General features: G+C 44.7%; 1 protein-coding gene across 2 annotated transcripts in view; it reads left to right on the top strand.

Moving 5' to 3' along the window:
* The window catches only part of LOC134352813 (transcription initiation factor TFIID subunit 4-like), a 136,249-nt gene extending 109,550 nt beyond the window's left edge, over positions 1 to 26,699 (top strand). For both annotated transcript variants that reach the window (XM_063060308.1, XM_063060303.1), the window contains exon 15: positions 23,307 to 26,699. In XM_063060308.1, the coding sequence (XP_062916378.1) occupies positions 23,307 to 23,465 (159 nt within the window). In that variant the 3' untranslated portion in view covers positions 23,466 to 26,699. The remainder of the gene's footprint in view (positions 1 to 23,306) is intronic.
* The last annotated feature ends 22 nt before the right edge of the window (positions 26,700 to 26,721 follow it).

The raw sequence follows: 26,721 nt of genomic DNA, 5'->3' as shown, positions 1-26,721 counted from the left end.
CTTGATGACTGGTATTGGAATTTACATGATTAATTGATGTAAGAATTTTCAAATAGGATTAAGTTGCTTTCTCTGGGGATCATCAACTGGGAATATTATCTACAATTCCCATGTGAAATTGGGCAATGCATTCCCTAAGGGAATTGAAGGCTTGAATTTCCCACTAACCAGTTGTGAATGGAGTTTGAGACAACTTGGTACTATGGTCTATTTTATTGGGTTATTAATAGATACAAAGTTTGAGTAACATATCTGCTGAGATCTAATTGGCAGAACAAGCTCAAGGGGCTGAACGTCCTCCTATTCCCATGTTCCTTCTAAGCAATTATCTCAAAATTTGATAAGATAGATGTAAAATTGAGGTTGACCCACAGAGGCTTCAATTTGTCCTTTTTTTTCATCATGTGTTCAAAGTGCTCCTTGTGCTGTCAGCTCCCTTGACTTTGTCAGCTAGTTTTTGAAGTTCTTGTTATTTCAATTTTACAGATCTATCAATTTACATGACAGTGAAGCTAACCAGTTGAAAAGATAATTGAAACCTGCATTTATAGAGAGGGCTGTTTTAATTGGCAACATTGGTGAGAAAAAGACACAGAAAGCACAGCCAAGATTTTAACTCCTATTGTGTGCTTTTTATTGATCGGTTGTACCTGGCCACACATTGGCAAACTTGGGGTAAGGTTTAGGGATATTTAACTCATCAGCTGCAAACTGTTGCTCTCCTAAAATGTGTCTGTAAAACTCTGTTTTAAACGAAATAAAACCTTTGTTAGACTGCACTTGGAGTTCTACGTGTGGTACTGGTCACCCATTACTGGAAGGGTGTGAAGGCTTTGGAATGGGTGCTGAACAGGTTTACCAGAATGCTGTTCTGGATTAGAAGATCTAAGCTATAAAAGAAAATTAAGACATATCTCTCTCGAGTGTCAAAGAGACTGAAGGTCAACCTCATACATTTATGAAATTGAGGCATATAGGGCAGACAGTCGGAATCTTTATCTAGTGGTAGAAATGTCAAGTACTAGTGAGCATGCATGTAAGATAGGGATTAAGTTGAAAGGAAATGGGCAAGTACCTCGAGCATGCTGCCAGGAATGGTGATGGATACAGATATGATAGTGGCATTTGAGGCTTTTGGATAGACACATGAATACAGACAGAGAGTGGAGGGATATGAGTCATGTGCAGGCAAAAGTTTAGATTAATTCAGTACTGTGTTCAGTACAAACATGATAAGCCTAAGGGCCTCTTCCTGTACTGTGTTCTATGCTGAAGAATTGTTCAACTGGGCCTCCACAGTGTCCTTTAGTAAAGTTGAAAAAAGAGTGAAGAGACTGTTCTGCCACAGCAATGCTGTCTTCCTAACCAAAATTCCAGCAGCTACCATCTCTTGTGTCTTCACCTGCTCACTGGTTTCTGGTGATTTATTGGAGTTTGGGGAGGTGGGAGGAATGAGCAACCATTTTAATTAAGCAGCCAGGAAATAAAGCATCTGACCTTGGATAGATAGGTGTGTGGTTCTGCTGACTGAATTACTGTTTTGTTTTCACTCCATTTTGATTTGTAGGATGGGCCTAGAGTATTTGCTTGGGCAATCTAGCAGAGGCGGTTGTTGTTAAGTGTGGGTTCCCACAGGTGTAGAATTTGTGTTGTTGCTAGCTATGTCACAGCATCATTGCTTACCGTTATGTTTTGAAATGGATCAATCTGTAAAATTTTCAAGTTATTCTGTTTCAGAATGTTGATGTTTTCAGTAATTTTGGGAATTATATTTGCAGCTTTGCTGATTATTTGTCATTCATGTAATATACTTTAATAGAGGACATTTGCACTGGAAAACTTAGATTGCAGTTACTTTAATGTTGACTTAAAAACTCAATTGGTAGAGCTCCTGTTATTTGTCATCCTGTAAATCCTGAAATGTTTTAAACACTCAAGGAAATCTGTTTTGGAATGTATGTTTCAAGGTTCTGCTGTTTAAGAGTACAAGGGTGATTCAGCCCCTTACCATTTCTCATCCTAATATAGAAGTTGTGATTGTTATTTTATTTAGAAAAGCTATTCATATTACAATATAATAATCTCTAAGTAGATGATTCAAGTACCAAATTTGAAGGATTCAAGAAGCAGATTTACAAAGTTCATCTCCAGAGTTATTTTTGAGCTGCTCACAATTTTGTTAGCTCCAAGTTCAAAGTAAATATATTATCAAACTATGTATCTGTTGCCATATGCTATCTTGAGATTCATCCTCTTGCAGGCATGTACAGAAAAAAATAAAGAAATACAATAAAATGTACAAATAATCGTACATAAAGACTGAAAACAGCCAAGGTACAAAAGAAGACAAATTGTGCAATTAAAAAAAGACTGAGAGTATTAAGTTGTAAAAGAGTCCTTGAAAATGAGCCTGTAATTCATAGAATCAGTTCAGAGTTGTAGTCAGTGAAGTATCATTGTGTGAATAGTTAAGCTAATAACACAGTCAATGTCGCTGTTTGACTTCAAAGATCCCATGACATGATTTGGAAAGAAGATGGGACTTGTCGATTTTTCTTCATGGAATGTGCAAATGTCAGGCAATGCAGGCATCTATTGTCCAATCCAAATAATGTTACCTTATGAGGTGATGGCTGAGAGAAACTTTGTAGATGTGGTGAAAATTGACTTGAAGGAAGTTTTTTTGGACAAGGTGTTACCAAGTAGGTACAGGAAGAAGATCAACACGTTATTCATTGAGCGGGCAGCAAGCTAGATTTTAAACATTGGAAGTGAAGAGAGAGTTATTCAGGGTGGTTCCTTAACACTTGGATACTGATACCTTTGTGGCTCCTTTAAGTGTAAGAAAAGGAAGTCGTGCTGCCTTTTTAGTCAGACTGCACTAAGAGTATTGTGTGCAGTTCTTGTCACCCCATTACAGTAAGCTGGTGGAAGCTGTGGGAAGGGGCAGAAGAGGTTTACTGGGATGCTGCCTGAATTAGAGGATGTGAGCTGTAAGGAGAGCTTGGACAAACTTGAGTTGTTCTCCAAAAGGACATTGGAGGCTAATGGAAGACCTGATAGAGGTTTTAAAATCATAAAGATGTAGATAGGCCAGATGCTCAGAATCTTTTCCCTGGGGAGAAATGTCAAACACCAGAGAACATGCTTTTAAGGCTAGAGAGGGAAAGTATGAAGGTGATGTGAGGGGCAAGTCTTTTTCATAGAGTACTAGGTGCCTGGATTGGATTAGGCATAATGGTGGGAGCAGTTTGGTGGAGTATGAAGCTTTTAGGTTGACGCATGAATATGAAGAAAATGGAAGAATATAGATAATCCGAAAAGGGAAGACATTTAGTATAAATAGGCATTCAATCAACAAAATATTGTGTGTTGAATGGCATGCCCTTGCTGTACTGTTCAATGTGGATTGGCCTATGTTACTGAAACAAGCTGTTGTCATGTGGCTGTTTGTGGGAGCTTTCCATACACAAATTGGGATCTTCTGTTTCCAGCATTTGGGTGATGACTGCACTTTAGAAGTAGTACTTTGGGATTAGACACTGGCCTGAACATAGTAATTTCTAGTGTTGTTTAATCCTTGTACAGTTTAACAACTTATGCTTCTCTATTTTATTGAAATGATGTTTTTAAGGACAATGACTACAGAGGTGCAAGGACAAACTTGGTAAAAATTAGGACCTTTGGTTCAGGTGAAATGCAGAAAGATGTAAGTAATTAAAGCACCCGATTAGATTTCCTTTCTTGTGCTTTGTAAGGTTCACTTGAGGGAGAATTATTTGCAGAGGAATGATTGAGATTGTTCTAATGCAAACTGATTATTGATCCAAAGGGTTAAAATCTCCTGTTATGGTAAAAACTCCAATAGCCTGCATACCAGACAGCAGATTATCTGCACTATTGGGTGTTGTTCCTATTAATACCTCAACACACTTATAATTTACTTTTGTAAGATGCTACACAGTAATATAATAAATTCTCTAATGAAGCCAGGAGTGTGGAATTTCCAAATAGCGGTATGGAAAATTACTGGAACTTGACATTACATGAAAAACCATTTTAAAGTTTAAAGTTCATTGAACATTGGCTTGCATCTCCTATAGAGTTGTAGAGCAATACAGCACAAATGCAGGCCCTTCAGCCCAACAGTTCCATGTCAACCACAGTCCCCATCTAGTTAGTCCAATTTGCTGCATCGATATCCCTTTAAGCCCCCCTCGTGTATCTGTTCAAATGCTTTTTAAATTATGCTATTACTCCTGCCTGAACCGCTTCTTTTAGCAGCTTGTTCCATATGTGCAACATCCTCTGCTTGAAAAAAATTGCCCCTCAGGTCCCTTTTAAATCTTTCCCCTGTCAAGCTAAATTTAATCCCCCTGGTTTTGGACTCCCCTACCCTGAGCAGTCTACCTTATCTGTGTTTTTCATAATTTTCTGTAAGTGGCTGTTGATTCCCTTTGGGTGTAGATGGTGAGACTGTGAAGTTGGATTTCTAGGTAACTGAGAACATCCAACTTTTTGTTGCTAATGGATTCCAGTTTGCCCAAAGGATAGGTTTCCTACAAAGACATTCTTATTCCTTGTCTGAAATATTTATCTAATTGAATAAGCCCAGCAAGAATAGTCCATGATGGATATTGTATGATAACGTTGTGATGTGGCTAGACTTCTATTGTTTGTTAGCCTGTATTCCATGTTCTTTTGCCAATTCGCACTGGGTAGATGAAGATAGATCAGTGATCCTATTTCTAGCATGTTCTCAGAATTGAGGTAATGCTTTCATTTATTCCACTTTTTGATTTTTTATTATTGATAAACAAAATGTTGAATGTAGTTTTAACATAAATAGAAATTAGGAGCTGGAAGATTCAAAGTACATTTATTAAAGAATGTATAAATTGTACAACCTTCATTTATTTGCTTACAGACAACCACAAAGCAAGAAGCTCGAAAGAACCCAGTTAAAAGAAAAATAAAGACCAATCCCCAACCCTCCCTGCACATAGGAAAGAAATAAAAATAAACACAAATCATCCAAGCAATAGAAGCGAGCAGCAACAACACCACCATTATGAACTAAATTGAGTCCTTAGATCCAAATCCCCAGAACAGCCCAGACTAGGCCCAAAGCCTCGGTATTCAGTTCATCATATTAGCAGGGCAAATTGCTGCAGAGTTCGCAGACACGAAGCACAACAGCCAGGGGCAGTCTCACAGCCTTAGCGTCGCGGAGAGAGGAGCCCCCAGACTATCTGGGCCAGTGTTTTAAATTGTCCGAACAGCGGATCGAACCTCACATTAGGGTCTGGACTCTGCCTTGGCAACTCACTCCGGGCCTAGATTTCACTGCCAAACAAGTAGTTCTTGACCTCTCCAAATCGGCTTGGTGCCCAGATTGATCCAACCTTGCCCAACTCTCAACATCCTGCTTTTTCGGTCTATCTGGGCCAGCATTTAAATTGTCTAAACTGCGGATCAATTATATGACCATAAGATGTAGGAGCCAGCTTAGGCCATTCAGCCCATCTAGTCTGCTCCATATGCCATCATGGCCGATTTATTATCCCTCTCAACTCCATTCCTCTGCCTTCTCCCTGTAACCTTTGATGTCCTGACTAATTAAAAATCTATCAACCTCCGATTTAATTGTACCCAATGACTTGGCCTCCACAACTGGTGTTGGCAATGAATTCCACAGATTCATTATCCTCTGGCTAAAGAAATTCCTGATGAAAGGTTTCAGCCTGAAATGTCAACTGCTTACTCTTTTCCATAAATGCAGCCTGGCTTGCTAGGTTCCTCCAACATTTTGTGTGTATTACTTTGATTTCCAGCATTTGAGTGTCCTCATAATCTAATCTAATTTGCAGATTTTCTCTTGTTTTTAAAGAAATTCCTCCTCCTCTCTGTTTTAAGTGGTCGTCCCTTATACTGAGGCTGTGCCCTCTGTTCCTAGACTCTGTCAGAAACATCCTCACCACATCCATTCTATTTAGGCCTTTAAATATTTGATAAGTTTTAGTGATAACTTCAGAACATAGAACAGTACAGCATAGTACAGGCCCTTCAGCCCACAATGTTGTGCCAACCCTCAAACCCTGCCTCCCATATAAGCCCCCACCTTAAATTCCTCCATATACCTGTCTAGCAGTCTCTTAAACTTCACTAGTGTATCTGTCTCCACCACTGACTCAGGCAGTGCATTCCATGCACCAACCACTCACTGAGTAAAAAACCTTCTTCTAATATCCCCCTTGAACTTCCCACCCCTTACCTTAAAGCTATGTCCTCTTGTATTGAGCAGTGGTGCCCTGGGGAAGAGGCGCTGGCTATCCACTCTATCTATTCCTCTTAATATCTTGTATACCTCTATCATGTCTCCTCTCATCCTCCTTCTCTCCAAAGAGTAAAGCCCTAGCTCCCTTAATCTCTGATCATAATGCATACTCTCTAAACCAGGCAGCATCCTGGTAAATCTCCTCTGTACCCTTTCCAATGCTTCCACATCCTTCCTATAGTGAGGCGACCAGAACTGGACACAGTACTCCAAGTGTGGCCTAACCAGAGTTTTATAGAGCTGCATCATTACATCACGACTCTTAAACTCTGTCCCTCGACTTATGAAAGCTAACACCCCATAAGCTTTCTTAACTACCCTATCCACCTGTGAGGCAACTTTCAGGGATCTGTGGACATGTACCCCGAGATCCCTTTGCTCCTCCACACTACCAAGTATCTTGCCATTTACTTTGTACTCTGCCTTGGAGTTTGTCCTTCCAAAGTGTACCACCTCACACTTCTCCGGGTTGAACTCCATCTGCCACTTCTCAGCCCACTTCTGCATCCTATCAATGTCTCTCTGCAATCTTTGACAATCCTCTACACTATCTACAACACTACCAAACTTTGTGTCGTCTGCAAACTTGCCAACCCACCCCTCTACCCCCACATCCAGGTCGTTAATAAAAATCACGAAAAGTAGAGGTCCCAGAACAGATCCTTGTGGGACACCACTGGTCACAACCCTCCAATCTGAATGTACTCCCTCCACCACCACCCTCTGCCTTCTGTAGGTAAGCCAATTCTGAATCCACCTGGCCAAACTTCCCTGGATCCCATGCCTTCTAACTTTCTGAATAAGCCTACCGTGTGGAACCTTAATTCTTCTAAATTCCAGCAAGTACAGGACCAGAGCAATCAAATGGTCATTTTACTCTTTATATTATCTAAAAAAAAACTTTTGGTATCCTCTTTTATATTATTGGCTAGCTTAACTTTGTATTTCACCTTTTCTCTCCTTGTGGCTTTTTTATTGTCTTCTGTTTTGCTATATTATATGCCCTCTCTTTTGCTTTTATGCTGTCTCTGACTTCCCTTGTCAGCCACGGTTATGCCATGCTGCCTCTAAAAAAATTTTTCTCATCATAGGGATGTATCTATCCTGTGCCTTCTGAATTTCACTCAGAAACTCCAGCCATTGCCATTTTGCTGTCATCCCTGTCCGTGTCCCCTTCTAATCAACTTTGGCCAGCTCCCCTCTCATGCCTCTGTAGTTCCCTTGACTCCACTGTTATACTGGTACACTTGACTTTATCTTCTCCCTCTCAGATTGCAGGGTGAATTCCATCATATTATGATCACTGCCTCCTAAGGGTTGCTTTATCTTAAGCTCACTAATCAAATCTGGTTCATTATACAACACCCAATCCAGAATTGCCTTTCCCCTAGTGGGCTCAACTACAGACTGCTCTAAAAAGCCATCTCGTAGGCATCAACCTGATTTTTCTCATCTACCTGCATTTGTAATTCCCCACGACTATCATAACATTGCCCTTTTTACGTGCCTTTTCTATCCCTCATTATATTTTGTATCCCATATCCTGGCTACTGTTCGGAGGTCTGTATATAACTCCCATCAGGTTCTTTTTACCCTTAATTCTACCTACAAAAATTCCACATCTCCAACCTACTCTGCCATTTATGTCACTGGTGACTAGTAGTATGTCTGTGTACCCATCTATCCATCCTTATCAAGAATCTGTCTAATTCCCCATGCCTTAAAGTATTCAGTGACCAAGGAAGGATTCCAAAGCCTGCACAAACCTCAGAATTGTCTCAACAGTCTGAACTGGGGTGGAGGTTGCTTTTTATAAGACTGTGATCCCTAGTTCAGGATTTTACCATGGAAGGAGACATTCTCTATAGCTGGATCTTGGACTTCCTAACAAAGGTCAGTCTGCCCATGGTGGCAGAAACATCTCTAGCTCCATCATTAATTGACCTCATTAACAATGACAGTGAGGCAGTGTACAGAGAGGAGATGGAGCAGCTAGTGGAATGGTGCGAACACACAACTCGAGTCTCAATGTAGACAATACTGAAGAGATAATTGTCGACTTTAGGAATGTGCAGGCTGACCACTGCTCACTGCACATAAACTCCGTGGGGAGAGTTAGGAGCATCAAGTTTCTGGTAGTGCCATAGTGGATGACCTCACCTGGTCTCTCAACACCACCTCTTTGGTCAAGAAAGCACAGAGGTGTCTCCACTTCCTGTGGAGACTGGAGCGAAGGAAGCTTCCTTCTCCCCCTCCCCCCCCCCCCCGATCTGACTGCAAGTCTCTACAAAGGATTGTGAGAATTGCTAAGAGGATCATCAGGATCTCTCTTCTGCCCATCAGAGGTATTTATCCAGAGCACTGCGAACACAGGGCCCTTAGGATTGTCAGTGTTCCCTCCCATCTAACAGTCTTTGACTCCCTACCATCAGGGACGAGGTACCATAGCATTAGGATGGATATGAATAGATAATCGATGTTTTAGGCCAAGACCCTTCTTCAGGACTGAAGAAGGGTCTTGGCTTGAAATGTCAACTGTTTATTCATTTCCATAGATGCTGCCTGACCTGCTGAGTTCCTCCAGCATTTTTGTATGTGTTGCTTTGGATTTCCAGCATCTACAGACGACGTCGTGTTTACGATAGTCCAGTGAACAGCTCACTGTCCTAGTGATGAAACCTTGGTGATGGCAGGGTATTCATTAGTCTCACAGCCTGAGGGAAGAAGCTTGTTACCCATTCTGGCAGTCCTAGCCCTGATGCTTCTGATTTCCTTCCTTTTGGTGATAGGAATCGTTAATGCTTTAGGCCCATTGTCTACAATGCTCCAGGTAAATGTCACAAATAGAAGGGAGGGAGACCCCAGTGATTCAGCAGTTTTTACTATCTAATGTAAGGTCTTGCGATCCAATACCTTGCAGCTTCCATACCATCAATAATGCAAACCACTCTCTCATATCTTGTACGTCACTGAGTTTCCATTTCCAGCTCCTTGGCTGCCTCTGCTGCCATGATGAGACCAAGCACAGGTTGGAGGAGCAACATCTTATTCCATCTGGGTTGTCTCCAACCTGATGGCAAGAATATCAATTTCTCCAACTTCCAGTAGTTTCCCACCCACTCCACACCCCCACCACCTTATTCTCGCAACTGCTTCCCTTCCTGTCCAGTCCTCATAAAGGATCTTTGTCCAAAATGTCAACAGATAATTTCCCTTCATAGATGCTGCTTGACTTGATAACGTCCTCCAGCACTTTGTGTGTGTGTTGTTCAGATAAGCAGCTTGGTCAGCATGGACAAATCAGGCCTATGGGCTTGTTTATTCAGTCACAGATGAGAAAATCTGCGGATGCTGGAAATCCAAGCAACACACAAAATGCTGGAGGAACTCAGCAGGCCGAAAGCTTCGGGCCAAAGCCCTTCGGCAGGACTGGAGTAAAAAAAAGCTGAAGAGTAGATTTAAAAATTGGGGGCAGGGGAGAGAGAAACACAAGGTGATGGCTGAAATCTTGATGGAGGAATAACAAGCTGGGAAGTTGATTAGCGAAAGAGACAGAAGGTCATGGAAAAAAGAAAAGGGGGGGAGGAGCACCAGAGAGAGGCGATGGGTGGGCAAGGAGAAGGTGAGGGGGGAAAGGGGATGGGAAATGGTGAAGGAAGCGAGGTGGACATTACCTCCCTCGGGTGCTTCTTCCCACTTTTTCTGTCTTTGTCTTTTTCACCAATCAACTGATATACAGGAGGCCACATCAGCAGTCTTATTCGGCCCATATACTATGTTCTGTGTGTTGGGGTCATATACTGTATTCAGTACTTATCCTTGCAAGCAGAACAAGTGCTATACCTCCTCCCTCATTACCATTCAGGTCCCTAAGTAGTCGTTCCGGGTGAAGCAACACTTCACCTGTGAGTCTGTTGGGGTTGTGTACTGTGTTCAGTGCTCTTGGTGTGGCCTCCTGTATATCGGTGAGGCCTGACGTAGATTGGGAGACCGCTTCGCTGAGCACCTATGGTCCATCCGCCAGAAAAAGCGGGATCTCCCAGTGGCCACCTTTTTTAATTCCACTTCCTATTCTCATTCTGATATGTCCATCCATGGCCTCTCCACTATCGTGACGAGGCCACACTGAGGCTGTAGGAACAACACCTTATATTTTGTTTGGGTACCTCCAACCTGGTGGTATGAACATCGATTTCTCAAATTTCTGGTAATGCCGCCCCCCCCCCCCCAACCCTATCCATTTTCCATCCCTTTTTCTGTCTCTCACTTCATCTCCTTGCCCACCCATCACCTTCCTCGGGTGCTCCTTCCCACTTTTTCTGTCTTCCATGGCCTGCCTTTTTCACCAATCAACTTCCCAGCTCTTTACATCATCCTTCCCCCCTCCATGTTTCACCTGTCACCTTGTGTTTCTCTCTCCCCTCCCCCCAGCTTTTAAAATCTACTCCTCAGTTTTTTTTCTTCAGTCCCGCCGATGCTGCCTAGCCTGCTGAGTTCCTCCAGCATTTTGCGTGTGTTGCTCGGGCTTGTTTATTCGCTGTATAACTCTTGACTCCAAATCCAAATAACTGCTAAATCTGCCCCTGCTTGTTTCTAGAACATTCCCCACCTCAGAGGTTAAACAGACTGATCTGTAGTATCTTTCTCTATGCTGCAGTGAATGTATTCTGCTATGTAGTAATTCCTGCATTGATTGGGTTCACGACTGGAATGCAATGCCAGGGGGCAAGAGCTGCGGTGGATTCAATTGCACTGTTCAATAGGGAGCTGTATAATTATCTGAAAGAAAAGAATTTTCAGGGCTCTGGGGAAAAGGCTGGGGGACCAGAGTGAGCTACATTGCTCTTGCATTGAGCAAATATGGACTTGCTTGAACTATATAACTTCCTTCCATGCTAAAATTACTCAGATTCTTTTAACTTTCAGCAGCTTCTGAACAAGTGTAGTGGTGACTAAAGATTAGTTTTATTTGTCACATGTTCATCAAATTATCAAAACATACAGTGAAATGTGTTGTTTGCAACATCAACCAACACAGTCCAAATATGTGCTGTGGGCAGCTGGCAAATGTTGCCATGCTTCTGGTGCCTGCATAGCATGCCCACTACATATTAACACCAACCCCTACGTCTTTGGAGTATGGGAGGAAACCAGAGCCCCTGGAGGAAGCCCATGTGGTCATAGTGAGAACATACAAAATTCTTACAGCCAGTGGTGGGAATTAAGCCCAGATCATTGGTTCTGTAAAGCATTATACTAGCATTTGCACTATCGTGCAGGCTCTTTACAGTTCATGTTCTCTGTATTATTTTTATGTATTTGCAGATTGTCTTTTTTACAACAGTTGTTTGTCAGTCTTTCTTTATGTATTGTTTCCCATAAATCCATTTGTATTTCTTTAAGTATCTGCAAGAAAAAGGATCTCAGGAAAGTATATGGTAACTTTGAACTTTCGAACCATAAACCTGAAAACTAGAGGGTGTAGTCACGCACAAACGCGCTACTAAAGAAACACACGGAGGCAGAGAGAGCTGTACTCAGAATGCCTTTACTGATTCAAAATCGCGTGCTTATATCTCCCCTCCCGTGGGCCCCTGCGACCCACGGGGCGGACGGGACGTCAGACTGTCCCCGGAAAGTCTGCCCCGAGCGAGTAGTTCCACACGCACTACCACGTGTCTGCCTGCGGCTCCCGATGGCAGTTCGAGTCCTTGTGTGGGCCGACACACCGCCCCCCCCCCCCCGAGACGTCCATCGGGGGAGTGGAGCCCCCAGTCTGTGTGGCCTGACTGGGTGGCCGGCATCACCAGTGCGGTGCGGGTACCCTCACTGGTTGCTCAATGTCCAAGTGTGCTGGTTTGAAGCGGTCCACTGTAAAAGTCCCTTCCCAGCCACCCACCTCCACAACACACGTGGTTCCGTTGTGCCGGATCACCTTGAAGGGTCCCTCGTACGGCCCCTGTAGAGGTGACCTGTACATGCCCCTGCGAATAAAAACATACTCACAGTCTCAGAGGTCTTTAGGGGAGAAGGATGGTGTGGGACCATGCCTGGAGCTTGGGACCGGTGCCAGGGTCCCTACCTTGTCCCGCAGCCTCGTTAGCACCGCTGCTGGAGTTTCTTCCGAACCTCGGGCCTCTGGTACGAACTCGCCTGGGACTGTCGGGGGTGCCGTAGACCAATTCTGCCGAGGAGGTGTCCAGGTCCTCTTTGGGGGCTGTACGGATGCCCAGTAGGACCTAGGGAAGCTCGTCTGTCCAGTTGGGGGCCCTGAGGCGCATCATCAGGGCAGACTTGAGATGTCAGTGGAATCGCTCTACCAGACCGTTGGACTGGGGATGGTACGCTGTGGTGTGATGCAACTGGGTGCCCGGGAGCTGCGCCAGTGCTGTCCACAAACCAGATGTGAACTGCGCCCCTCTGTCGGAGGTGATGTCCATTGGGAGGCCGAACCTGGCGATCCAGTTTGCAATGAGCGTCCAGGCGCAGGACTCAGTGGACGTGTCTGCGAGCGGTACGGCCTCCGGCCATCTGGTGAACCTGTCTACCATGGTAAAGATTTACCTGGCAGGGGGCCGACGGTGTCCACGTGGATGTGTTGGAACCTCCTGTGCGTCGGCTGGAACTGCTGGAGGGGAGCCTTCACGTGCCGCTGGACGTTGGCGGTCTGGCAGTGTACGCAGGTCCTGGCCCAGTGTCCGACCTGTCTGCGCAAACCGTGCCAGACAAATCCGTCTGCTACCAGCTTGATAGATGCCCGGATGGACGGGTGGGCCAGGTCGTGCAGCGTGTCGAACACCCAGCGCCTCCATGCTGCTGGTACCACGGGTCGGGGTTTGCCGATAGACACATCGCACAGGAGTCGATCTGCTGCTGGGCCGATGGAGACGTCCTCCAACTGGAGCCCCGAAATGGCGGTGCGGTAAGCCGGGATCTTGGTGTCTGACCATTGTGCTTCCGCCAGTGCTGCGTAGTCTATTCCTGAGGTCGATATGCCTACTGAGTGGAGGCAGGGCTGCGACAGTGTGTCGGCGACGACGTTGTTCTTCCCTGCGATGTGGCGGATGTCCGTGGTGAATTCTGAAATAAAGGACAGCTGCCTCTGCTGCTGAGCTGACCATGGGTCCGATACCTTGGCCAGTGCAAAGGTGAGGGGCTTGTGGTCCGTATACACGGTGAACTCCCTTCCCCTGAGGAAGTACCGGAAATGCTGGACAGCCAGGTAGAGCGCTAGCAACTCTCTGTTGAAGGCACTGTACTTCACCTCTGGTGGCCGTAGGTGCCGGCTGAAGAAAGTGAGTGGTCGTCACTGGTCCTCGACGAGCTGCTCCAGGACTCCGCTGACTGCCATGTGGGAAGTGTCGACTGTGAGTGCCTTGGGTACATTGACTCCCAGATGCACTAGGAGGGCCGCCTTTGCCAGCGCCTCCTTGGCCTGCTCGAACGCCTCCGTGGACTCCGCGTCCCGTGCCACTTCTTTGGCCTTGCCGGCCATCAGGCTGAACAAGGGTCTCATGATGCGTGCCGCCACCAGCACGAACCGATGATAAAAGTTGACCATCCCTACGAACTCCTGCAAGCCCTTGACCGGGCTGGGCTTGGGGAACTGGCGGATGGCCTGGACCTTGTCCAGTAGGGGAACTTCGCCATGTCGGTTGACTCTGTGGCCCAAGAAGTCGATCTCTGTCAGCCCGAACAGGCACTTCGCCGGATTGATTGCCAGTCCGTGGTCGCTCAGGTGTTGGCAGAGCTGGCGCAAATGTGCCATGTGCGCTTGGTACGAACTGCTGGCCACCAGGATATCGTCCAAGTAATTGAAAACGAAAACACGAGGAAATCTGCAGATGCTGGAATTTCAAGCAACCCACATAAAAGTTGCTAGTGAACGCAGCAGACCAGGCAGCATCTCGAGGAAGAGGTACAGTCGACGTTTCGGGCCGAGACCCTTCGTCAGGACTAACTGAAAGAAGAGTTGGTAAGAGATTTGAAAGTGGAAGGGGGAGGGGGAGATCCGAAATGATAGGAGAAGACAGGAGGGGGAGGGATGGAGCCAAGAGCTGGACAGGTGATTGGCAAAAGGGATATGAGAGGATCATGGAACAGGAGGCCTAGGGAGAAAGGAAAGGGGGGGGAAGCCCAGAGGATGGGCAAGGGGTATAGTGAGAGGGACAGAGGGAGAAAAAGGAGAGAGAGAAGAAGAATGTGTGTGTATATAAATAAATAAATAACGGATGGGGTACGAGGGGGAAGTGGGCATTAGCGGAAGTTTGAGAAGGCAATCTTCATGCCATCAGGTTGGAGGCTACCCAGACGGAATATAAGGTGTTGTTCCTCCAACCTGAGTGTGGCTTCATCTTTACAGTAGAGGAGGCCGTGGATAGACATATCAGAATGGGAATGGGACGTGGAATTAAAATGTGTGGCCACTGGGAGATCCTGCTTTCTCTGGCGGACAGAGCGTAGGTGTTCAGCGGGGTCTCCCGGAAAAGCACATGGTGGACAGCAGCGGCGCGCACCTGAGCCCCATCTTTGGTGATAGAAACACCGTTGTTCTGAACTTTCGTCTTTTTCCCCCGTGGGTCTCGACGGCTTCGGTTGTGGGGCCTGGGCTTTGTGGCTAGGTCAATGGAGGCTGCTCCACGTTGCTTGCTCTGCCAAAGGACGTCTGCTTTGGCCGCGACCCTGCCTGGGTCGCTGAAATCCTCACTTGCGAGGAGGAGGCGAATGTCCTCTGGCATTTGCTCGAGGAACAACTGTTCAAAAGGCACAGCTTATGGCCGTCCATGAGCGCCAGCATATCATTCATGAGCTTGGATGGCGTGCGGTCACCCAGGCCGTCCATGTGTAGGAGCCGCGCGGCCTGTTTGCGGTGGGAGAGTCCGAAGGTACAGATCAGGAGCACCTTAAGCTTAGTGTACCTGTCCTCCGTTGGTGGCTGGCATAGGAAGTCGATGATTTGGCCTGCTGTCTCCTGGTCCAGCGTGCTGACCACGTAGTAGTGCCGCTTGGCGTCGGCTGTAATGTCTCTGATATTGAACTGGGCCTCAGCCTGCTTGAACCAAATGTGGGGCTGAGTGGCCCAGAAAGTCGGGAGCTTCAGAGACCGCGCTGTGTGAGGTGCTGGAACTGATGGCTGGTCGCTGAATCGCCGGCTCCAGATGCTGTCTGGAACGTCGGGGTCACTAATGTAGTCGCGCGCAAACGTGCTACTAAAGAAATACACAGAGGCAGAGAGAGCTGAACTCAGAATGCCTTCACCGATTCAAAATCGGGTGCTTAAATCTCCCCTCCCGTGGGCCCCTGCGACCCGCGGGGCGTACGTGACGTCAGACTGTCCCCGGAAGGTCCGCCCGAGCGGGTAATTCCAAACACGCTACCGTGTGTCTGCCCGTGGCTCCCGATGGCGGTTCGAGGCCTGCATGTGTAGGCCGCCACAAGGGCATACATTTAAGGGGTGGGTATGTAAGTTCATCTTAAAAATGAGAGGGGTTAAATTCAAAAGAGATGGTTGGGCAAGTTTTTTTAGAAAATATGAGTAGTGGGTGCCAGGAGTGGCAATGGTGGCAAATACGATGGAGGTGTTAAAGAGGCTCTTAGATGGGCTCATGTTTATGCCGAGAATGGAGAGATATGGGCATTGTCTATGCTGTAGAACAACAAATTCTAAATGCTGAGTCATAGAAACAGAGAAAATCTACAGCACAATACAGGCCCTTTGGCCCACAATGTTGTGCCAAACGTATACTTACTTTAGAAATTGCCTAGGGTACACACAGCCCTCTATTTTTCTAAGCTCCGTGTATCTATCCAGGAGTCTCTTAAAAGACCCTATCATATCCACCTCCACCACCATCGTCAGCATGCACTCACCTCCCTCTGCGTTTTTTAAAAAAAAACTTACCCAGACATCTCCTCTGAATCTACTTTCAAGCACCTTAAAATTGTGCCCTCTCATGTTAGCCATTTCAGCCCTGGGAAAAAGCCTTTGACTATCTACACAATCAATGCCTCTCATCATCTTGTACACCTCTATCAGGTCACCTCTCATCCTCCGTGGCTCCAAGGAGAAAGGCTAAGTTCACTCAACCTATTCTCATAGGGCATGCTCCCCAATTCAGGAAACATCCTTGGAATTCTCCTCTGCGCCCTTTCTATGGTTTCCACGTCCTTCCTGTAGTGAGGTGACCAGAACTAAGTACAGTACTCCAAGTGGGGTCTGACCAGGGTCCTATAAAGCTGTAACATTACCTCTCAACTCTTAAACTCAATCCCACGGTTGATGAAGGCCAATGCACCGTATGCCTTCTTAACCATACAGTCAACCTGCACAGCAGATTTGAATGTCCTATGGACTCGGACCCCAAGATCCTGCTGATCCTCCACACTGCCAAGAGTCTTACCATTAATACTATATTCTGCCATCATATTTGACCTACCAAAATGAACCACCTCACACTTACCTGGGTTGAACTCCATCTGCCACTTCTCAGCCCAGTTTTGCATCCTGTTGATGTCCCACTGCAACCTCTGACAACCCTCCACACTATCCACAACACCCCCAACCTTTGTGTCATCAGCAATTTACTAACCCATCCCTCCACTTCCTCATCCAGGTCATTTATAAAAATCACTAAGAGTAAGTGTCCCAGAACAGATCCCTGAGGCACGTTACTCTGACCTCCATGCAGAATATGATCTGTCTACCCCCACTCTTTGCTTTCTGTGAGCCAGCCAATTCTGGATCTACAAAGCAAGGACCCCTTGGATCCCATACCTCCTTACTTTCTCAATAAGCCTTGCATAGTGTACCTTATCAAATGCCTTGCTGAAATCCATATACACTACATCTACTGCTCTGCCTTCATCAATGTGTTTAGTCACATTCTCAAAAAATTCAGTCAGGCTTGTAAGGCACGACCTGCCTTTGACAAAGCCATGCTGACCATTCCTAATCATATTATGCCTCTCCAAATGTTCATAAATCCTGCCTCGCAGGGTCTTCTCCATCAACTTACCAACCACTGAAGTAAGGCTCACGGGTCTATAATTTCCTGGGCTATCTCTACTCCCTTTCTTGAATAAGGGAACAACATCTGCAACCCTCCAATCCTCCGGAACCTCTCCCGTCCCCATTGATGATGCAAAGATCATTGCCAGAGGCTCAGCAATCTCCTCCCTCACCTCCCACAGTAGCCTGGGCTATATCTCGTCCGGTCCCGGTGACACATCCAACTTGATGCTTTCCAAAAGCTCCAGCACATCCTCGTTCTTAATATCTACATTCTCAAACTTTTCTGTCCACTGCAAGTCATCCCTACAATCACCATTGTCCTTTTCCATAGTGAATACTGAAGCAAAGTATTCATTAAGTATCTTGGCTATCTCCTGGTTCCATACACACTTTACCACTGTCACAATTGATTGGTCCTATTCTCTCATGTCTTATCCTCTTGCTCTTCACATACTTATAGAATGCCTTGGGGGGTTTTCCTTAATCATGCTCACCAAGGCCTTCTCATGGCCCCTTCTGGCTCTCCTAATTTCATTCTTAAGCTCCTTCCTACTTGCCTTATAATTTTCTAGATCTCTATCGTTACCTAGTTTTTTTGAACCTTTCTTTTCTTGACTAGATTTTCAACAGCCTTTGTACACCAAGGTTCCTGGACCCTACCATCTGGTTGCATTGGAATGTACCTATGCAAAACGGCTTGCAAATATCTCCTGAACGTTTGCCACATTCTGCCGTACATTTCCCTGAAAATATCTGTTCCCGATTTATGCTTCCAAGTTTCTGCCTGATAGCCTTATAGTTTCCCTTACTCCAATTAAACACTTTCCTAACTTGTCTGTTCCTATCCCTTTCCAATGCTATGGTAAAGGAGATAGAATTATGATCCATATTTCCAAAATGCTCTCCCTGACACCTGACCAGGTTCATTTCCCAGTACCAGATCAAGTACAGCCTCTCCTCTTGTAGGCTTATCTACATAGTGTGTCAGGAAACCTTCCTGCACACACCCAACAAACTCCACCCCATCTAAACCCCTTGCTCTAGGAAGATGCCCAATCGATATTGGGGAAATTAAAATCTCCCACCATGACAACCCTGTTATTATTACACCTTTCCAGAATCTGTCTCCCTATCTGTTCCTCAATGTCCATGTTACTATTGGGTGGTCTATATATATAAAAAAAACAACACCCAGTAGAGTTATTGGCCCCTTCCTGTTCCTAACTTCCACCCTCCGTGACTTCCTCCTTTTCTGCAGCCGTGAAACTATCTCTGATCAGCAGTGACACGCCCCCACCTCTTTTGCCTTCCTCCCTGTTTTCTGAAACATCTAAAGCCTGGCACTCAAAAGTAACCATTTCTGCCCTTCAGCCATCCCTGTATTGGCCACAACATCATAGCTCCAAGTACTGATCCATGCTCTAAGCTCATCTGCTTTGTTCATGATGCTTGCATTAAAATAGACACATCTCACACCATCAGTCTGAGCACATCCCTTTGTTATCACCTGCCTATCCTCCCTCTCACACTGCCTACAAGCTTTCTCTATTTGTGAGCCAACCGCCCCTTCAGTTCAGTTCCCACACCCCAGCAATTCTAGGTTAAACTCTCCTCAGTAGCTTTAGCAAACCTCCCTGCCAGGATTCAGTGCAATCCATCCCCCTTGGATTCAGTGCAATCCGTCCATTTTGTACAGGTTGTGCCTGAACCAAAAGAGGTCCCACTGATCCTGAAATCTGAATCCCTACCCCCTGCTCCATTTGTCCTCCACCTCACTCTATTCCTATACTCACTATCGCATAGCACAGGTAGTAATCCTGAGATCACTACCTTTGAGGTCCTGCTTTTCAACTTCCTTCTTAACTCCCTGTAGTTTGCTTTCAGGACCTCCTCTATTTTCCTACCTATGTCATTGGTACCAATATGTACCACGACCTCTGGCTGTTCACCTTCCCACTTCAGGATATTGTGGACGCGATCAGAAACATCCCAGACCCTGTAACCTGTGAGGCAAGCTACCATCTGCATTTGTTTCCTATGTCCACAGAATCGACTGTCTGACCCCCAAACTATAGAGTCCTCTATCACTGCTGCCATTTCTTTCCCTACCCTTGTGAGCCACAGGGCCGGACTCTGTGCTGGAGGCACAGCCACTGCTGCTTCCCCCAGGTAAGTCGTTCCCCCCCAACAGTACTTAAACTGGAGTACTTGTTGTTCAGGGGACAGCCACAAGGGTACTCTCTCGTATCTGACTCTTGCCCTTCCCTCTCCCGACTGTTACCCACTTATCTGTCTCCCGAGGCCCCGGTGTGACTACTTGCCTATAACTCCTCTCTATCACCTCTTCACTTTCCCTGACCAGATGAAGGTCATCGAGCTGCAGCTCGACGCACCCGGCACAGATGTGGCTGTCCGGGAGGCTGGGTGTCTCCCAGACTTCCCCACATGTGACACCCTGGACAGAACACCGGCCTCACAGACATGCTTCATGTTTCTATTCTACACGGGTAACATACCTCGCCTCGACCCATTATTGCCGAAGCCCCATTGAACCAAAGCCCTCCTACTCTGTCGCTCGCTCTTCCATTGCCCGCGCTATAAAGCTGTCTTCTTTTAAATCCTTCCCGCCGGTCTGACTCGCTGACATCCACGTGCTTGTGCAGTCGTGCCTTGATCAAACTGCTGAGGAAAAAACTGTCTTTTAAATCCTACCCGCCAGTCTAGCTCGCTGACATCCATGCGCTTGCACAGTCGTGCCTCAAGTCATTGATAATAAATCTAATTCTAATTGTTTAGGCAGAAAGAATTAGTTTAATTATTTCAGCATAACATTGTGGGCCGAAGGGCTTGTTCCAGTGCTGTATTGCTCCATCTTCTATGAAAACGTTATTCCAAGCCTCTCAAACAACACAGGGTCATCACAAGAAGAACGCTACCATACACATTCACACATATACCTGTGTGTATATCTAACACCAAGCCGGCTCAACAGACAGAATTTTAAAAGGTTATGGTTCTGTCGGGGGTGGTGGGGAATGACACAGCTAACTAGAAAGCAGTCAAAAGAAAATTGCGCTCTGCACAACAGTCAGTGCAGGGTTGAAAAGGAGGTCAATCTAACAGGATGGAGTGGAGTGCCTGGGGCAATGTTATAAATGAAGCACAACCTTCGGGGATTTTCAACAACCCATCAGGACTGTCCTGTAACAATTCAGTCACTGCCTGAATGAGAGGGATCTGACAGTAGTGCCTCTTCTAAATGTAGCCATTAAACCTGGTAATAATTTCTCTCAGGGTAAGGGGACAGCAGTGGTACACTAGACTACCCAATGCACTACTTTAGAAGTCAAGAGCTAAAGACCATCTTAAGATTTTTTTTCGCAAGGAGGTCATATTAATGCTAATATTCAGCTATCATGCACAACTGATAGCTGAGCCTGATCGTGTAGCTACAGAAATCACACTGCCAGGCTCAGGAACAGTGATTATCCTACTTCACTCATTACAACTCCAAACTGATTATACCACAGCTCACTTAATGATTTAGAAATTAGCTTTTTTTGTCACACGTACAAATAAGGGCTACCATACCACCCTTAAGGGAATGAGTTCAAAGAGTTTAGTGTGGCTTCTCTATCACTTCAGACACCACTTTCAATCCAGCACCCACTAATCCGTAGAGTTTGGTCTGGCGAATGAAAGTAGACCACTCAGTTAAGCGTACCAATGCAAACATTGCAGCATCCCATTTTGAATTAACAGTGTCAGTATAGCCTAAACTCAACAGTTAATGCTTTGTATTGGTTCTTTAAACTTTGATTGTAAAACGTGCTGATTTACATTTGTAAAGCCTAGTTGTATACATTCGTAACACGATGCATATACGTTTACTGGGTGAAAAATGCCTCAGGGTTTTCAAGATTAGACCTATGCAGCTTCCCACTGCAAGGGACATCAATACTTCATTTGTTGATGGATGACTTCTGTGAATTTATTTAAAAAAATCAAATTTGTATATTTTTGGGAGATGGTTCCTTGGATTGGTAAATTTGTTTACTTTTGCCACTTGTTTTGAGATACAGTGGAAAAAGCTTTGTTCTGCATGCCATCTATAAAAATTGTATTGTTGTACCTCACAATTGGATAAAGCCCTTCATGTGGTTTGATGTTTTGATCCAAGGAACTGATGTGGTTGCAATTTTAAGATTGCTTAGATTTCTGTATTCGAAACATTCTCAGTGTGAATTTAAATTATATCAGTGAAATATTTTAGCTTGGTGGCTCATGGCTCTTTTCCTCAGTGCACATCCTTTGATTCACTTCAGTTCTTTGGCTGCTGCATCCTGGAGTTCAGCTGCTTAAGGGAAACTAGTTCAATTGAGCAGTTGTAATCATTGGAGTTCCAGCTTGTTTCACAGAGTTGCACAGCATGGAATCAGACCCTTTTGTCCAAGCATTTAGTTACAATAATCCCATTTTGATCTCCCCTACATTCCCCTTCACAGTTCCCACTTTCTGCCACTCACTGACACATTGCAGGCAATTTTCTGTAAATTAACTAATTAGCTGATCAACCTGCACGTCTTTGGGATGAGGGAAGAAACTGGAGCACCCAGAGCAAAGCCACTTGATGAGGGAAGAGAAGATGGCGGCGCAACACAGCTTGCAGCAGCCACTCTGGTGAATGATATTTGTTATCTGTCAAGTAGGGTGCCATGCACAATCCTGATTTGATGGAGACAGACGTGAGAGCACGGAGTAACATCTGTGAAACTTCTGAAATGCCTGCTTTGCTGCCACTGCTACTGTGTAATCCAGAATCTCCAGAGGAGAAGGCCCCGAGTCCTCGGCTTTGCTTGTTGTTTGGCGGCTGGGGCGGGGTCGAAGTGCTCGGCAGAGATGGTGCTCGGTGTCGGAGGGCTGGTCGGAGGCTCAAAGTTTTCGGACGGACTCAGAGTCAGCTGCGGTCGGGTGCTTCCAATGCATCGGCAAGTTTGCGGCGCTTGGAGTTCCTGGCAGGGAGAGTTTCTCCCTTCTACCGTCTGCGTGAGATGATGGGGCTGTCGGGACTTGAGACTTTTTTTTTACCGTGCCCATGATCTGCTCTTTATCAAATTACGGTATTGCTTTGCACTGTTGTAACTATATGTTATAATTATGTGGTTTTGTCAGTTTTAGTCTTGGTTTGTCCTGTGTTTCTGTGATATCTTTCTGGAGGAACATTGTATCATTTTTTAATACATGCATTTCTAAATGACAATAAACGAGGACTGAGTGTCCTCATCATCTAATCTTAAAAAAAACTTCACAGACAGCACCTAGGGTCAGCATTGAACTGGGTTCACTAGAGTTCTGAGGCAGCTTCACTAGAATCACTCAGACTGATGTGTCTTTGAGCAACTTTGATGCTGCGTTTTGATGCTTGTTTAGTTTAATACCATCATGGTATTACTTGAGGAAGCTCAGTGTTTTTACAGGATAGTGCTAAGCATGATGTGCTAGGCTTCAGTGCAGTATTTAAGGTCAGGCTGTGTGGCTCTTGCTCGATATCATTCCCAGGTCAGGCCAATGTATCATATGAGTCCTTTTGATCAATAACTAGCACCAACATGAGACTTCCACTGCTGTTTATTGCAAACCAGGTCAGGATAGCATTGGTCCGTGGGTTCTGGTCAAGTTCATGTTGACCAAGGTTGTGTCAGGTTTGATGTCCAAGCCAACATAAAGAATAACAGATCGTTAGCAACTCAGCACTGAAGGTATAATGAAAAGGCCTGCACTAATGTTGGAGTGAGGAGGATGGAAGCAATGGATGATTTGGCAAACAAAGATTTTTAAGATTTAGAAGTTTGGGAACATAGTGGCAATGAGTAAATAGAGCTTGAGTGAGTTGGGACATGGACTGCAGAGTTTAGTCTCACTTCAAGCTTAAATCCCTTTTTTTTCCTCTCTTTCCAGGGATCAAGCAGTGGTGGGAACGCACTTGGTGTTACACGACCTCGACCCTTCCTGCGACAGAAAGTAACACGAGTCAATCTCAGGGATCTCCTCCTCTGCCTGGAGCAGGACCAAGCAGCCAGTCATTCCCTGCTCCTGTACCGAGCCTATCTCAAATGAAGTAAGTGGTACGAACTGGATCTATGCACTGAACCCAAAGAAAAATGGTTGCATAAACAGTGCCATAACTGATGCAGTGCTTCACCAAGCAAGACTCTCAACGCTATCATCCTTGTTTACTGTTATGACTTTAAAAAACCAATACTGACGGGTACAGTTTTTGTTTTGTTGCAATTCTTGAGAAGGCAAGAGCTCAATTCAGTTGAACTTCCAGTATATCTTGTGAAACTGAGTTCCCTCCAGTTCGAAGATGTGCAAAACCAGGACGCTTCATGGTTTATATATATTTTTAAAAATCTGATCGATCTCTAAGTTAGCAACCCCTTCTGATACTGTGAAATGTAAATGGCGTGAACCTTTTTTTCATTAAATGCATCTGTGGTGTACATTCCTCATTCATCAGGTTAAACTTGCATCTCCTTCAGTATTTGTGCTTAAACAATTTGTTTCTTTGTGATAAAGTTGCTGCATTTTTTGTCAGAAAATTCAGTCACTGTGGCAAATATGTTTTGTTGAATTCAGTTGTTAATTTTCTGTGAGCTATTTAACAATTCAAGTGACCTGTCACTTTTTTCCTCTATCAGCAGCAAACAGGGCATCACTTATCTGCAGTTGTTCCTGTTTTGTTCAGGGTCTCGGTCACAATTTCACCTCCTGAGAAGTGGAGTTTAAGCTTTCTGGGGAGCTATGAATTTTTTTTAGGAATTACTCTCTTTTATCCACCAAGTTCCTCCAGAATTAACCAAATTGGCAGTGGCCTTGTTGTTACTGCTGGACATCATTGGATTAAACGTCTTGACCTGAGCAACTTCTCATCATGCTGAATTCTTCCCTCCACTGCAACCCCCATCCTCCCTCACTTTCAAAAATAATCACATCTTTAACTCTGAATTAAATCAGCAATAATGATGCAAGGGTTAACACCAACACCAGGTCTGCTCAGATATAGAACTAAAGACCTGCCCAATCCTAGACCAAGAATTTGTCCATTTTATTCTCAACCCACTAATCACTGTAGATACTCAAACATGCAGTTGGAGACCCCTGTCAGGCTCTTGGCCTTTCATTGTGTGCAGTAATAATGAAGCTAGCTGGAAATAATTTTGAGAGACCTTAGGACACACTGATTTGCCAAGAATCTTTGATAATGTATTTACTTATTGTACACTAAGCCAGCCAACCTAAACTGAACCCAAGAATGTAAAACCATGCTGATTCAATAGCTTGCGGATGGGTCTCATTGGGATCGAGTCAGGTGCTGGACTCCGCCAGTGAAGATATAAGCATGTGTGAAGTTGTTGGATCAGAATGCATTACTGCCTCTCGATTTGTGTAGAGAATTCTGAGTATGTCATTTTCTGTGTTCTATGTTTATCTTTTTCTCTTACTGTCAGTTCCTCCAGGGGCAAGTCAGAAATGGGATCAGCAGTAGAGTATAGACATGTGTTTGTCGCAACATCTGTGCGCAAATGGGATCCAATACTGAGATTGAAACCTGCATTCCAAAGCTATGCATTACTTATGGAGCCATTCAGAGAGTATAGGTGTGAGCTTAATGCTTGTCTATTGGCTGAGTATTTTCAAACTGCTTGACTGAGAAAGTGCACTGTGGGGATTATTGCTGGTGGGCATCAGTGATTCCATAACATTAGTGAGTAACTGCAGGCTGGAATACTTTTGGATATCTCTGGTGAGTGAGTGGTGCCAGTGTTGGGGTGAGATTTTGTGGACAAGGCCCAGTATAGCTTTAACGTAATTCTAAGTGAGATCCCTGCCGAGAAAGAAATTAAGTGGAGGTTTACTCTGCTCTCAAACAGGAAATTCTGGGATGTTTGGCAGTCACACCGGATATGGAAGGATTTGTATTTCCCTGAGCAAGTGGTGAAGTCTTCTGTCTTTGGAAATGCTAAGGGCTTTAATTACTCCCGGAAACTGATTGCCTTCATTGCTCAGTATTTGGTGAGGCCATATTGTGCTTGATTCCAAACCCATTCTTTAAAACTGAGGTGGGGCAAAATGAATAAGACTTCCCAAACATTTAAAAATGGGATTTACCAAAATCTGTGCCCCAAGTTGGGTGGGTGAACAAAAAAAGAATTACTACATTGGAGATACAGAAGCATGGAATACTCCTGCTTATAATCATTGGAAGACTGCACCACTCCTGGGACCCAACAGTGTGTACTGATTATTTTTCTTTGAATGATTAGTTTTTCCAGTTGCTATTTGGGAGAACTCAAATTCCCAGTGTTACTGATAACACAGTGCATATCTCCTAATGGGTAAAGGAAGTATTGTTTACAAGTCTGTATCAGACTGGTCCACCACAGAATGAAGTGGCAGGAGAGGAAGCCTTTGTTTGGTGTCACCTTCCCCTGTCCCTGCCTTCCTCCCTCTCACTTCAACTCCATCCACGGAAATGTTTGTGGAATGTGCTTAATTGAGGATTTAAAGGTTACCCTATGTGTCATCCATCTTGACTCATGTTCTTTTTACACTTTCTTTCCCTCGCCACCTAAATTCCCTTCAAATGAACTTGACAAAAGAAATAGTTGCAGCAATCGCATTGAAGTCTGCTGGTAACCTGACATTTGAAATATTTTCTGCTTTGGCAGAGTTCTGAGGTTTTCTGTCAAGCTAGTGGATGTTATATACATACTTAAAAAGCTCCTGAGGGGTATTCTGCAATAAAAGTATAATTTTGATGCCATTTTCAGTAATATATAAAGTAAACTGATTTTTGTTTCCTATAATGAGGATGGGTAGCCTTATGTGAAGTGGTTAATTTAAACACTTGGGGTTAAAAAAGAGATGCATCACAGTGTGTGGTAGGCAATATAATATTATCTGTGATTTATACAACACACAACTCCCTTGAATCTGACAACGCCTAGTATTGGATGCGGGTATAAATAATAACAAAATGCAAGACATAGAAATATTTAAAATAAATATTTTAAATATATATTAAAAGAAAAATTTGGACCCATGTGCATTGTGATATCAGGTTCTCATTTGTATATAAGCTGATGCACATGCTATGAAAACATTATTTTTATTAAATAATCTGTATATAAGATGCATTTTTGGAACTATGTTGGAGCTTTGTACCCATTTTGAATGACATTTTGATTCTGATGTGCCTATATTTAAAGTGTCCTCTATTGAGTATTTGGAAGAATGTTGAGGATATATATATATATTTGATTTTGCATCTCAAAGTTAAAAATTAAAAATGAAGATGAATATAATTGTA

The sequence above is a fragment of the Mobula hypostoma genome, chromosome 1 (genome assembly GCF_963921235.1).
Source record: "Mobula hypostoma chromosome 1, sMobHyp1.1, whole genome shotgun sequence".
Classification (NCBI taxonomy): Eukaryota; Metazoa; Chordata; class Chondrichthyes; order Myliobatiformes; family Myliobatidae; genus Mobula; species Mobula hypostoma.
This window is presented reverse-complemented; position numbering and strand designations above follow the sequence as displayed.